Source organism: Calidris pugnax, unplaced genomic scaffold (genome assembly GCF_001431845.1).
Source record: "Calidris pugnax isolate Ruff unplaced genomic scaffold, ASM143184v1 scaffold1, whole genome shotgun sequence".
NCBI classification, from domain to species: Eukaryota; Metazoa; Chordata; class Aves; order Charadriiformes; family Scolopacidae; genus Calidris; species Calidris pugnax.
Window position 1 is genome coordinate 8,566,327 of NW_015090800.1, and position 14,985 is coordinate 8,581,311.

Here is a 14,985-nt window from a genome sequence, read left to right on the forward strand (position 1 = left end):
GAACGAGCAGGTGGCCGGCAGGAAGATGCCGTGAGATTTCTAACACGAATCAGGAGAACAGAATTTCTGCCCACAGTTATTATGATCACAAACCTATATTTGCACCTACTTCTCCTTTGGTGTTCCTTCAAATCAAATGAAGTCGGGTTTTCTAATTAAGTCAAGCCACGTTTGCTGCAGTCAGTCCCAGTCTGAGTTTCAGTCTCGGCTATAACTCACTTATATCTGGAATCCGTTAAAGTTAACTCCAGTCCAGCAGCTTCACAAGCTCTGCCGTTTAAAACTATAACTTGAAAACCACTCTGTACCACCCAACAGCACTGCTCTCACAAAATGATGCTGCATGGACGCTCTGCTTTGTCTCCCTCTCCCCTCTTCTGACAGCCATTGATAGAATATACTGACTCAGCGGGAGCAGAACAAGGCAGAGGGCTACTAGTGGCTCAAGCAGCAGCAGCCTTCTGGCAGCACAATAGGAAGCTTCATTCAGTAGACTCCCAAATGCCACTTAGGCATGGAAACTTACTCAAAAAAACCCCCAACCAACCAAAAAAAAAAAAAGTCCTCCCCCCCAGCTAATAAACAATACAATCACACAGCTCGGAGCCCTTCCTGCATTCCCACCCAGTCACTTCCATCCCCAAATGAAGATGTCTGTTGCTGCCAACTCAACCAAGTCAGCTGGGCTCTGAAAATCTCGTTGTATCCTTTCTGCTTCAGGGCTTGTCATTGTCTACGTGGGTTCTAGACTCGGTGAGCTGCTGATAACCCCATGGATGGCGTGCGAGGAAGACCAGTTACAGCTGTACTGCCTGCAAAGCAGAGGGAACACACACACACACACACACACACACACACACACACACACAGGCCACCTGCAGCTACTCCTCAGATCAATGGTGCACCACCATCCACAATTTGAAAATTGCTCGTCCCAGTTGCACCTGTCACTCCTAACCTCATTTATTTTTATAATTATCCGAGTATTCAGAGCCTGGTATGTGTTAAACCTAGCTGGTTTTAAGCAAACAAATGCCAGGGTAGCATAGCTTGTATAATCCACTTAAAACACATTACCTCTGTATCTCAAACAAGATCTCACAGTTTTAGCTCCCACTATAAATCATCCTACACACATAACACCTGCTACTCCAACAAAAGAGTACATTAAAAGGCTTTAATGATTGGAAAGAAAATAAGTTTGTCTAAGAGACACCTGGAAACACAAACGCGGGGCATATGCCTTCGTGTACTAGGAATTACACTGTCACTTGCATTTAAATAAGACATATACATTCTGTACTCTCCTTCCTGCTATATTTGAATCAAGAATATACAACCCAAACAGTGCAGAACATCCACATATTTCAGCATGCAGTGAGCAGAACATCGCTTCATCCCTTCAAACCTTGGGTTTGCATGGCAAGGTTTTGGTGGAGAGGCTACGGGGTGGCTTCTGTGAGAAGCTGCTAGAAGCTTCCCCTGTGTCAGATAGAGCCAGTGCCAGACGGCTCCAAGATGGACCCGCTGCTGGCCAAGGCTGAGCCCATCAGCAATGGTGGTAGCACCTCTGTGATAACATATTTAAGAAGGGGAAAAACAAATTGTGCAAAAGCAGCCAGAAGAGGCGGAGCAGGGAGGGGAATATATGATAGTATCAACTCCAAGCAATTGCCACCTGAGAGAGGAGCGAGGATATGTGAGAGGAACAACTCTGCAGACACCAAGGTCAGTGAAGAAGGATGGAGAGGAGGTGCTCCAGGCAGTGGAGCAGAGATTCCCGTGAAGACCATAGCGAGGCAGACTGTCCCCCTATGGCCCATGGAGGTTAATGGTGGAGCAGATATCCACCTGCAGCCCATGGAGGACCCCATGCCACAGCAGGTGGATGCCCAAAAGAGGCTGTGACCCTGTGGAAAGCTCACGCTGGAGCAGGCTCCTGGAAAGACCTGTGGCCCCATGGAGAGAGGAGCCCATGCTGGAGCTGGTTTTCTGGCAGGACTTGTAACTCCATGGGGGATCCCCTGGAGCAGTCTGTTCCTGAAGGTCTGTGCCCTATAGAAGGACTCACGTCAGAGAATTTTGTGGAAAACTGTCTCCTGTTGGAGAAACCCCACGCTGGAGAAGTGGAAGAGTGTGAGGAGTCCTTCTCCTGAGGAGGAAGGAGCGGCAGTGAACTGACCCCAACCCCTGTTCCCCGTCCCCCTGCACCACTATGGGGGTAGGAGCCAGAGCATTTGGAAGTAAAGTTAAGCCTGGGAAGAAGGCAGGGGTGGGGGGATGGTGTTTTAAGATTAGTTTTTATTATAAATTAAATTAATTTTCTCCAAGTCGAGACTGTTTTGCCCGTGATGGTAATTGCTGGGTGATCTCCCTGTTCTTATCTCAACCCACAAGGCTTTCATTATATTTTCTCTCCCCCGGTCCAGCTGAGGAGGGGGAGAGATAGAGCAGCTTTGGTGGGGTCAGCATCCAGCCAGGGTTAACCCACCACACCTGTCCAAAAGGAAAGCAGTCCTTTTTTCAACTAGTCATTATTTGATACCGAACAAAACCTATATAAAAGGTGTCTTTATCAAGAGACATTTTTGCATGCTGGTCTGTTCCCATCAACAGATGAGTTATGAAAAGCATCTGTACTTTAGAGGTCTAGTGACGTCAGCAAACTGGTAGCAGTACACAGGTGGTCTGAGGTTAAAATTGGAGCTCTGATCTTCAGCTTACCTCTTGTGTGTGACTATCTAACTCAGGAATAGTCTGCCTGACTGCTGAGAGACAGGAGCAGTGCAGAACTGAGAAAAGGCCACAAAAGTACAATCTGCTGTATTACTGAGTTCCCACCGAAGGACGTGAGACATCACAAAAGCAGTGATTTACATGAAGCAGTGTGCAGGTCTCAGCAAATGGAATTTACCTTGAGGTTTGGGTTTGGTAAGTTTCCCACAGGGCTTTGAGATTGTGACAGTCTTCTGGCAGTCAGCGTTATGAAGGGCTCTCTTTAGGTTCCCGGTTCGAGTCTTCAGGGCAGTATTCAAGTCACATTCTCCCCAGGCCTGGAACTGGTATTTGCACTCCGCTGCAACAAGTAAATAAATAGCATTTTTTAAACAGAATGACTGAATGCGAAAACAAAAATGTTGAGTCTAATAAGGTATCACAGACAGCCAGTGCTTGTAGACAAAAGGATCATGAAACTGAAGAAAGGAATCTCAAGGAAACTTTAAGATAATTTGCAGTCATAATTGCAGTCTTCCACCCAAAATATTTTAAAATTTTGCATGGATATTGCATTATTGTCATATAAAAGGAAAATACATTCAACTACGAAGATACAAATAAATAAATAAATAAATAGATTTAAAAAAAAAAGAAAAAAAGAAACACCAACAGGGCAAATGTCATTCACTTCCTATATGGCTGTTCCTCAAGTTGTGTGATGCAAAAGGTTACCAAATAAGGCTTGAATAGTTTCAAGAACGTATGTGCAACTATGAACTCGTCACATCCGAAACTGCTGCACTGATTGTCTTGGTAAGGTCACAATGTTGTCAAAGCCCCACAAGAGGTTTACTGGAAAAAAGCCAAGTTTGCAAGAGTAATCAGATCTGAGTCCTGGACTGACATCTTGTCCAGGGTAGATGTGACTATCCTTCTGAACCATTATGTTCTGAACCTTCTGAACTGAATATTATAGATGAAACACACTGGTCTTCATCCACTCCTTTCAATGCACACACTTGTAGCTACCCATGCTCCGTGCTGCAAATCACGCACAGCAAGGTCATGTGAAACCTGTGTTAACCATTGCAGAGATTCACAGCTGTGAGTGAACATATAGCTTACATGGCTGCCTTAAATAGAGTTGTATACAGCTGATTTCAGCATGCTGCTGGAAGGCTGAGTTTACAATAAGTAGGTTATATGGACTCTCTGAGAGGAGCTGCTTTGCTCTAAAGAAGCTGTTTTCTGATGTCTTATGTATTCTTGTATCAATGAACTTCAAATACAGGAGTAGTCCCTTCACCAAGACATTTGCAGAGCTAAGCAGAAAACACAGGCTTCCTGCTCCATACTTTAATAAAAATCAACGCAAATGCCTTGAGAGAGTGATGCTTACCTCCAAATTGCTTCTTCCAGTTGCAGGGAATCTTACACTTCTGAGTCTTGGTGGTTTGCTTGCACTCAGCTCCAGTGCGAGTGCCCTCGCGCGTTCCCAGTCCACAGTCACCACTGGTGGGCACACAGACGCTCCACTGCCATTCCCCACAGTCAGACTTCTTCGCCTTTTTCTCTGGATGAAGACAAGGAACCGAACCCAAGCAAGAGAAGTGGTCAGTACCCAGACCCTACAGAGAAGACCCTAAACTTTGCTAATCAGTCACAGCACCTGAAAAGGTGGAGACCGAAGACATTTGTAAAACAATTGCTTCAAAAGCAAAAGGTCTGGCATCCAGTTTACAGTTCTGCAGAGAGAGGTCAGCCTCTTTGACCCCAAAGCAAAGTGGATCGTTCAAATTCAGTCCCAATACCACGTCTACTAATCCACTTAGATATTCTCAAGTGGATTGTCATCTTTAGCATGGGGAATCACCTCGGAACCCTCAGGAGTCACTGACCAAAACGTGCTCTCTCAGAAGGGGAACTCTGTCTCCAGTAGCTGATGGCATGCAAATATTTTCAGTTCCAACTGAAGCACTACACACCATACAGCTTAGAAATGTGTGTGTTGATGTTGTGTATCAGAAGATTTGAGCACCTCCAGGGAATGGCAGTGAGATACAAACTTTTCACTTGGAATATCATGTCACATTTTATGTCAGAATATGACCAAAACTCCAAAGGCAAATTAAAAACTAGATGGAGAAGTGTACTCAAAATGCTATTAATACAGGTGGGTTTGTTGCTCAGAGATAAAAATAAGGATCATGTTTTCATTTAAATCCTTAAACTGAAGTGCAATGAGAAAAGACAGCAATGTTATCAAACTCGAGGGTTTGCAAAAATAATCAGTTAAGCCCTCAAAACATCACAAGTAACTTTGAATAACCTTACATAAAATTATGTTCCTTCTAGTTCTTGTATATTTATGTTCACGTTTTCTCATATTTCCATATATCCCCAATGGTCACAAACACCTTGTTTTTAATGGAAACACTAATTCTTATAGACTCACAGGTCATATTAACTAGCGTGTAAGTAGCCTGTAAATACTAAGACCTTTAAAAAACCCACCAAAAGATGTGTTCCTTAAAAGATGTCAAAACTGGGTTGGATACATATGAATTTTCCACCCCAGGCCTGTCTCTCCTATAATGAGGTCTGAGTTCACCACTGACAGAAAGCAATTACCGCTGGATGTCTGGCTGTCTATCTGCAGCAGCGAGTTAGTTCAGTTCTTTGTTGGAGGATTTACACATCACACAGCATTGGCATAGCATTGTCACATGCAGCACTGAACAAGGAACATGATAACTGCTCTTTCATCACTCCTGTTTGGTTCTCCCGAAGTCAAGCATAAACCTATTTCCAGAGTAAATTTTAAGCTGCCTTGCAATACCCACGCTGTGATAAACTGAGGACTCCAGTCTCTGGGGCTGTCAAGCTGCCAGGTTTCATGGAAACTACTTTCTGTTTTCCTATTTAACACAGAAAAACATGTCACAGCCACAAATCCCTACTCTGCATGTCAAAAGGTTAACGAATGACCTGAATTTCATAACAAAACCATTTTTTGAGAAGCATTTGACATTCTCCCACACATGCAATCTATCCTGGGGATTAACTCTGAATTACACTGGACCTTACCTGGTTTCTCTTTTTTGCCGGCCTCTGTGGTACTCACAGCTGCCAGAAGGAAAACAAGTGCCAGGAGGGCAGCTGTGAACATTCGACGCTGTTGTTGCTGCTGCATTCTGGGGATTAACAAGAGAGAGGAAAAAAAGGTTGGTTAGAAGGTAAAAATTGGGGCCCCATCTAAAGTGTTGCTATAGCATTTTTGGGAAGCTCCGTTTCAGGGCCACAAGACACAAGCAGGTCAATCATAATTAACCGTTGGCAGAATGTATTCACTCTGGAATGAAGATAATTACCCAAAGTTTTTTAACAATTATTTCCCAGCCTGTGTACCAAATCCCTGACCTACATTGCTGATGTTTTGCCACAGGATGTTCAGTAATTATTGCTCACCTTCTCAAAATCTGTCAGAGAATCAAGGCTCTTGATGGGCCTGGAAATTCTGTTTTCTTTCCTGATGTCTGACTGTGATTTATTGTGTAAAACTAAACAAAACATACACTTTGTGCTTCAGCTTATCCATACATATGAAGTATAGAATGCTGCACTCTCCACTCTGCAGGGGTTCAAGTCCTTATAGGGCTGAATTGATATATGAAAAGACCTTCTTTCATGAAAACTTATATAGGTAATATGTGCTGTATTATCTTAATTGTCATTGGCATATTGCTACCTACCTTTTCCTCCCCCTCCAATTAGTGTCTCTTCCTAATATCAGTTAAGCTAATTGCCTTAAATGCAAAATGGACACAGAGATAGAACTTGTGCACACAGCTATGGGCTACCCATAGCATGCTAATGAACCCAAAATCTGAATTTGGGAAGCAAACATTCAAATATAAAAAGGAATTAAAAACGTTTGCTTGGTGGTGAAGCATCAATTATTAGCCAATCACTGAAGTCATTCAGAGCTGGCTAATTTCAGTGGTTTACACACATATTTCTCTTTCATTTTGCTATAATTTGCACTATCTCATTTTGGTGTTGTTTAACTGAAAGCAGGGCCATAACAAATATACATGCTAACAATTAGCAACCTTCCCAATTCCCAGAGACACGTCTCTAGTAGACAGCTAGATACCAAGACAGCAGACTGGGCATTGCTTGGATGGATGGTCTCCCCAGCTTGCTTTTTTTTTTCAACTAGGGACCGTGGCGTTCATACTACACCAGTCCTCCAAGGAGGTGTCAACAGTGCTAGCCACTAAGATGGCCTTAAAAACTCAGCTAAACCGATGTTAGAGAGTTTAGAGGCAACCTGAGCTCGTTTGCTGAGCACAGCAACCTTAGGGAAGAAATAATTTTCGCCATGAACAAAGAACAAAATATATTTGAAATTTAATTTGGCACTCCTCAGTAGTCCCTGCTGGCTACCTCTTGTTCAAAAGCAAAGTAATTGTAATTGACATGGAAAATAGGACAGGAATCCAAAACACATGGACTTTTAAGTATCCAGCTTTAATATCATGCTAGAAGCCAGATGATAAAATGTATTCGCTTTCTTTAAATACAATTCATGTGAAGATTGCAAGAGACTTGGCATTCAAATGTCTGAAAGAGCTGTCATTAGCACCAGTTTGATTTACTTCAAAAGAAAGTACCAGTTCCCATCATGAAGAAAGGACCACCAGCACTTCCAGTAAATTCAGACAGCCTGGAGCAAGAGCGCACGAGTCCTTCGTGAGCTTGAGTTTGGTTTTCCCTTTCTTCTGTTACATGTTTCCACTTAGAGCCTCTCTTGTTTTACAGAAAATGAAATAAATAAATTAATTAAGCAATAAAAAATAAATACACAATCTCCCTTTTTATTCACCTTACTTCAAACTGGTTCTCCATAATCAAACACAGTTGCAATACTTTTAAGACACCAAACTTTCCCCACTGCAGAAACTTGACCACCAGCATCACTGCACCTCACCTCACATCCCATTTTCCCAGCAATTTATCTCCTCACCTTCTCTCTTCTAAAGAACTCACCAGACTCCCTTGTTGAAGAAGTATTAAGGGCTTGTCTGGAAAGATATGGAAGAGACAAATACTTCTATACAACTTGAAGACACTGTCACAGTGCGCTGTCTGTGGGCGTCAGAAGCTGAAACAAGGCAGCACCAGTGGGTTTGCTACACAGGATGTCACCACAGGCAAGAGATGCCTGCAGTGGGCTTGGGATTCCCTCCTACATCCCTGTTGCCCACCCCAGGGACCTGGGATATGGTCACACACAGTCCCACAGTCACCGGGAGCCATGGATAACTGTTTGTAGGGAAGCTGCCTTATATTGAGACTCAAAATCAAATCTGATCAACATTATTTTCAGCAAAACAGGCAGGGAGAATAGTTGGGTTTTGGAGTCTGAAATGTTCCAGAAGCCCTATAAACAAAACCCCACGGAGCCTTAATATAGCATGTTTTCCTAAGACTCCAAGTCTCCCAACAGCCAAAACACTTGCCAAGTTGTCGAAGGCAAACACTAAACCTGCGGAGAGATATATATATCCCCCTGGCAGAGAGAGCCAGGCTGCTTCCTGAAGTGATTTGCTATTAATTACCAACAAGTGAAAAGCCATGTTGTACAGATGGAGGCCTTGCTTCTCACCACACCAACACCTCTAATTTGATGTAACCAGTATAACTACAGAAAATTACGTAATCGTTTTCCACATGATAGATCAGCAAGGGCAGGTGCTCCCACAAAATTATAAACAGCCTACATATAGCGCCCACTGAATATATATTTTTTTCAGAAGGCCAGAAAATCCCACCTATCACTAATGTTTTGAGTTCAATGTTCAGTTTTCCTTGCAAATATTTCAGCTGGCCATTAAAAAGATGGATGAAGAGAAAAAGCTCGTCATACTGGACTTGCTTTTGAGCAATATATTCTACCTAAAATAACTTCATCTTTTTGGGTTAACTTTTTCAAAATTCAAATGTGAAAATTTTTCCTTTTCGTTAGATTCTGTGATAACCTTCCCAGTTCAACCTTTGATTTAAAGAATTGCCAAAATTGCTAATAGCAATGAAAAAAAAGTCTTTCATGAAATGCAAAATGGGCGACTCCTCAACAGCTTGATTTTTGTAATGAGCCTTCTATCTACACCAATGGTAACAAGCGAATCTGTGTTATGAAGGGAAAGTAGTTCTAAAATCCTGTACGACAGCCCCTAAACAGAGCAAGGCAGCAGCATTTAAACAAATGGCAGTGGCATTTACACTGAGAGGAAGAGACATAAATTAAAGTGAAGGAAAGCAAAGAGACATTTGGGGTGGGGAGAGCTCTGGGAAACTTCAAAAGAGAGAAAAGATAAGAGAGAGAAAGAGAGTTTAGAAAAGTTTAAGTTATAAACTGGAACAAGATCAGAGAAAGAGAGTAAGCAATCACAAAAAGATCACCAAAACAGGAATGAGAGAAGAGAGAAGGAGTTAATGACAGTTTAAAACAGAGAGTGTTACAAAAACATGAAGCACATAACAAGGTGAGAACCAAAGCCCAGCTGAGATGCACCCTAGCAAGTGACTTATTCCAACAAAAATGAGGCACGGGAATTACTTCAGTCTTACAGTTGATTTCACAGTCAATCTCTGCTTGACTAAAAATTGAAGGGAAAATTAAAAAATGGGAAGCAATCAGAAAATTAATGAGTTCATCAACCATACATCCATGAGTTCAATTGCATGTTGAGCACCAGAGAGTGAGTCAGGAAGAAGTCACAGTATGGCTGCAGTTTAAAGGACCTTCTTCACTCCAAATCCCCCACTACCCCAACCTAATTAATTAAATGATTCGTTTCCTGATATGACTTCAGTCCACATGACTAAGTATATAATCTCTTTTAGGAAATACCTATCCTATGGACTGCAACACACAAAGCCCAGCTCTACCAGAGACCCAAACCAGTTTCCACATAGCACAGCATATAGAGACACTTCTGTTTGGGTCCATAAGTGCTAGAGACACTTCCATGCAGTGCCAGGCTTTGCCTAATGGCCCAGGAGAAAAATTTTACTCCCTCTACCCCAAGACCCTTCAAATGCAGCTTGCTTCCTTCATACCCAAGTTGGCAGCTCAAGGTGGTCCAGGTGTTTTCATACTGTGCTCTGTAGACCTTTGGATCTCTGTGCAAGTCAAGCTCGCTGGAGCAACTCTGTACTCATGCAATTAACACAGACACAGGTTCTCCATTTCCCACACCTGAACAAGTCTTTCCTGAACACAAACCAACAAAAATCCAACAAACCAACTTCAGATGAAGCTCCATCGGTGAGCAAGTGTTTATTTTTCCTAGCCTTACTAAAGCTAGCATACACAGCACATCCTAGGATCACATATGCCTTTTGCAGGTGGCTTTTTTGCTGTTAATAACTATTACCCACAAGCCCTTCCCTTCATCTGTTCTTTCCAAAGCAACTGGCAAGGTCCCTGATTATAGAAGCAAGTATTTTATTACTAGTCCTTATGAGTGTACTCTCCCACTCTGAACTATCAGGCTTTCTTACATGATTTAACCCATTCATATCCTCCAGCTCTTACAGTATAAGATCCCAAACATTGATAACGCTGTTACTCTGCAACTCTGCAGGTATTGCAATACTGCATATATTGCCTTTGCTAGTCACAGGTCACAGGCTTTGTAGTGGGTTTGCAAGGCCCAGGACTGAGGCTTGTCAAGGCTTGGTCTCTCTGAGCTTTCCTTGCCCTGTCTGCAACTTTGTCACATTTGGTTTGGCCGGAACAGCAATTTTTCTAATTGACCAGCTAGCTATGGTGAATTTCATTTACTTTTCTATGCCATTGCATGGAGCCACCCAGGTTTTATGATTATTATAATAATGTACTACAGAGAAATACAGGACTGGTATCTTAGCAAAGGCCTTGAGAAGTGGAGGCATAGGTTGGAATGTAGAGGAGCACAAGTATGGGAGATATGAGGTGGGAAACAGGCTTGAGAATGAAGGTGCCCCAGCTATAAACAACTCACCCATGGCCAGATAAAGGAATGCAGACCTGGAGATGGACAAAACTGGATACAGGACTAAGAAAGAGAACACAGAAATAGTTTCCAACATACCTGAAAAGGTGTCATATATACTAAGTTTGGACATAACATTGAGCTGCAGACCAAAAGCATGTTAGCAAATATACACAACCAACTCCAAGTTGATCAGAAATTGAGGAAGAAGAAACCATCTGGTTTCCTCCTGGCAAAGGACTCAAGGTGCTGACAAGTCACTCTAGCCATCACTCCCACTGACACTGCAACAAAACTACCAGCCTTAGGGCTGAGAGGAGCTGGGAAAAGGTCAGCATAACATTAGGAAAAGCAGTTGAATCTGAGAGTATGCATAACATTTTTAATTGTGGTTGTGGTGGTGTTATGGTTATTATAACATCTGTGTAGACATATTCCTTCTCTGTAATAACTGCATCTACACTAATAATGATTCTTGGATTAGATTGTATAACATTTCAACTATACTAACAACGTATTTTTTACTTTATATAAATATATATATAAGGCATTAGTTCCTTTTTGCCCATAAGCAATATTTTGAGCATAACTATGACTTCCAGCTTTGTCTTTTACTACACTATCATTTTTATCCTATGATCATGAATAAACAAAATGCATCCCAAAAGCAGACTTAAATTCCTACAGACCAATATTTCTCTTCACAACACTGCTCATTTCTGAGTCCTCCTTAAGCTCCTTACCCGCATTAGAACTACGTTTTGCATTAATCCCTCTATTTTTCCTGCTTGAATGAATAATTTCACATCAAGTCCCACAACAAATACTTTAATAAATTACAGTTTGATTAGTCCCAGATTAGTCACATCTATAAAATCAGTTTTTAAGTGAGCTAGTTTGGGAGATCAGTCTCCTTTCAGTAAACACATGCTGTGTTTAATGAAACTTAACATTTACCTCCACTTCTTAAATTATTCTCTTATTCAAAATGTGTTCTATTTTGCAGTCCATCAAGGGCAGATGAACATGTCTGCAGTTACCTAGATCTGTTTCTTCTCCTCTTCTTAAATAGAAATATTATATTTGCTATGCTCCAGTTGTATAACAGCAGGAAGTATTTGATGCATGTTTTAACACTTATAATGACTCTGAAATGTCAAGTGCCATTTTTGCAGTACTCCGAGGCGGACACACAGAGTTTTCTCTGAAAAAGTCAAGTTAAGACCATTTGACTCTTAGGAGTTTGACCTCTGTAAGAGCTGCAGAAACTTCTGCTTCTCCAGGTCTCTTTCTCATTCACAGTCTGGTTGCATGCCCCTATGTCCTACCCCATCTCCCATATTGAAAAAGCTCATGCACTTTTGGAGCTAGTGCTTTGGGAACTGTCCTCTTTCAACTGTAAAATGTTCACCCTCATACACATAGATATTTCCTTAGTTGTATTTATTTGCAGGATTAGGGGAAAAATAATTAGATTTGCTTTTCATTTCCCTTGCAAGACTTAACTCATCTTGGTTTTTGGTGAGTCTCAGCAATCTGTCACTTCTGGATTTCCAAGACACTATTGTCTTGGATGATCAGTACCATTTTATTAAATTCCTGCAAGCTCCTGATAGCTCTTTAGTGGGCTGCTCCCCAGTTAAATTTGGTATTCCTCTCTACAGGCTTTTTTCCACCTCTTTTTTTCTTGGGGAAAGAAATTTCAGTATTTGTTTTCAAACCAAATCAGCTTTATAAACACTTGATACAAGTGCTTATTTTTAAGGATGAGCTGTAAGGTCATAATGAATTAAATTCTAATATAGCTACAACTGTTTATAATCCTGTGGTAGGTAGTGAAGAAATCACATCCACAAATAATTAGCCCCTATTATTATCAGCACCACTTACCTTCTAATCTAAATTTGGAAAGATAAACCCTTCTATAATGAGAGATCTCCTTATATTTTTCTCATGTAAATACTACAAGGATAATACTTCTAACTAAATTCACATCCAACTTTGGGTTGACACAAAACCAGAAGATATTCTTCCATACTCCTCCAAAGTAGTTTTGAGTAATATGAATCTTATCTTATGCATACCAGTAGTTCCTATTCGTTTACACAGTGTCTCATTAATTTCCATTACAGCTGTATCACTTTTAATCTGGTTTCTATCTTTTCTGGACCATCAAATTCTGTCTACCTGTCATGATTACTATTTCAGAGTGCGTGCACGCTATCCCAATAACATCCATTTGCAGGTACTACACATCTTTCTAGCTTCTCCAATTCATTGCACAGACCACCTGCACCTGATCTTTCTCTCTGATCTCACTCAAATGTCTTCCAGATACCAACTTTTCATTACCTGCTTTCCACCCTGACTACTACAGTTTTCAACAGCAGTAATTTATTTCTTTGTCATGGCCACCCTGCCACCATAATGTTGTTTCTTTACCTAACGCTAAATCTTTATTCACCTTATTTTTTTCCCTCCTGAGCACTAAAAGTAGACATAGACATTGCATACATTTCTCTGTATGCTTCCTTACGGGTAAAAATCCCCAAACTCTTCTCACAGCACAAAGCCATGAGCCAACTTGATCTTCATTATTTCGTTGCACCTCCATGGACCAAATAAATGCTGTGTTCATTTCAAACAGAACTACTACTATAGCCTTAGTGATCTAAGCCTAAAAGTGAGCCAAGGTTTAAGGAAAGAACCTTTAATTATAACAACTGATTGCTCAACCAAATTACACTATGTCTGGCTAAAAAAAAACATGCCTTAATCTCATTTCTAACAATGGTTATGTTTTGGAACAATTTTGTTAAAGAAAATCTACTAGAATAATGATGAAACACCAAGTTTTCTTCTTTGGTCAAATGAAGCAATGAAATATTTCACTCCAGAGGGGATCAGGGGGTGGGAGGGAGTGTGTGGGTTGGTCAGTATACCAAAATAAACCTCCTATATTAATTCAGAGCCCTACAGCTGCTGCAGTCCTGCCCAAAGCAAAATCTGTGTGCTCATTTCCCTCCCTCCTTTGACTTTCCTGTGAGAGACCGGTATTCTCTTGTGATACACTAATGAAATTTTGGGAGCTGCATCAGCAACACCAGTGGATGCCAGGGGTCTGCATCTGTGCACTAACAAGTTAGTTCAAAGCAGTGTAGGAAACCTCAAACCCTACTGAAAGAAGCTCCCTGCATCTCAGCCACAGGAGGATGGCTGTGTGGCAGGTCCAGCATCTCAGCACCAGCCTCCAGGTCCCCGTTCCAACATGCACAACACAGTGCAGCTGGCAGGTTGCTCTGTCTGGCAAAAATAATAGAGACTCAGGGAGTTTCAACTAACAGGTGCATCTCAGTTATTCTTTTTTCTACTCCCTCCTTTGTTTGCATGGAGGGGAGGGAGAGAAGAGCCACCCCACACCCCTCCAGTGATGCTCTCCTTCCATGCAGGACAGGGGAAGCTGGCAAGCAGCAGCTGGTAGGGAAGAGACAATTGCTCCCAATGTGAGTGGGTACTCAAAGGAGTTGGGTAAGCAGCAATTTATTCATCAGCATAGTTTATTTAAAAAAAAAATAAATAAAATTTAGTATAACTATCTGTTGCTGCAGATCAGCCGGGGAGAAGTGAGAAAACTCTAGAAGACTGAAATTATATTTGGCAAACTTACTTACATTTTGTGGGTTTTTTGTTGTTGTTGGTTTTTTTTTAAACCAGCATTTCTGCTCAGCTACAGCGCAGGGTACCCATAATAACAACCCAGAATCAAACAGTTAGCTAAAAAGGAAAAAAATCACAGCATGACCCTTCTGATAAGCCCAAGTCAAACACTTCACTTCAAAAATTGCAGTTAGCAGCTCAGGGACTACATTTTTCAGTATGTAATCAACTTCATGTTCTCTTTTCAAAGTGGACAGCATTAAGGGCTAGAAAAATAAGCATCGAGACCAAAAAGTTATGCCATGCCATAAAAATAAACAGGGAACCAAGAGTTCCATGACTGAAGAAAATTATTAAAATGTAAACAGCAAAAAGTCAAAACCAATGGTCAATTAATATACCCCATCTATCTTTGTTCAAGTAAATAAGCTAAAATAATTAGTTAAGTTGTGGATAACAGTTTCCCTAGCCTTTGATATTTGCATAGTTGATTGCATGTTTGTCTCTCACATCAGGCTAAGGCAAACATACATGCTGTGGATATTTTATATTTCTAGCTCCCCAT

At 41.3% G+C, this 14,985-nt stretch overlaps 1 protein-coding gene across 1 annotated transcript in view; it reads right to left on the reverse strand.

Moving 5' to 3' along the window:
- The window catches only part of LOC106885303 (pleiotrophin), a 34,251-nt gene extending 19,798 nt beyond the window's left edge, over positions 1-14,453 (reverse strand). Inside the window, exons 1-4 of the mRNA XM_014937379.1 lie at positions 14,435-14,453; positions 5,806-5,912; positions 4,118-4,291; positions 2,915-3,076 (exon numbers count right to left, since the gene is read on the reverse strand). Of these exons, the coding sequence (XP_014792865.1) occupies positions 2,915-3,076; positions 4,118-4,291; positions 5,806-5,911 (442 nt within the window). The 5' untranslated portion in view covers position 5,912; positions 14,435-14,453. The remainder of the gene's footprint in view (positions 1-2,914; positions 3,077-4,117; positions 4,292-5,805; positions 5,913-14,434) is intronic.
- Positions 14,454-14,985: the final 532 nt, after the last annotated feature.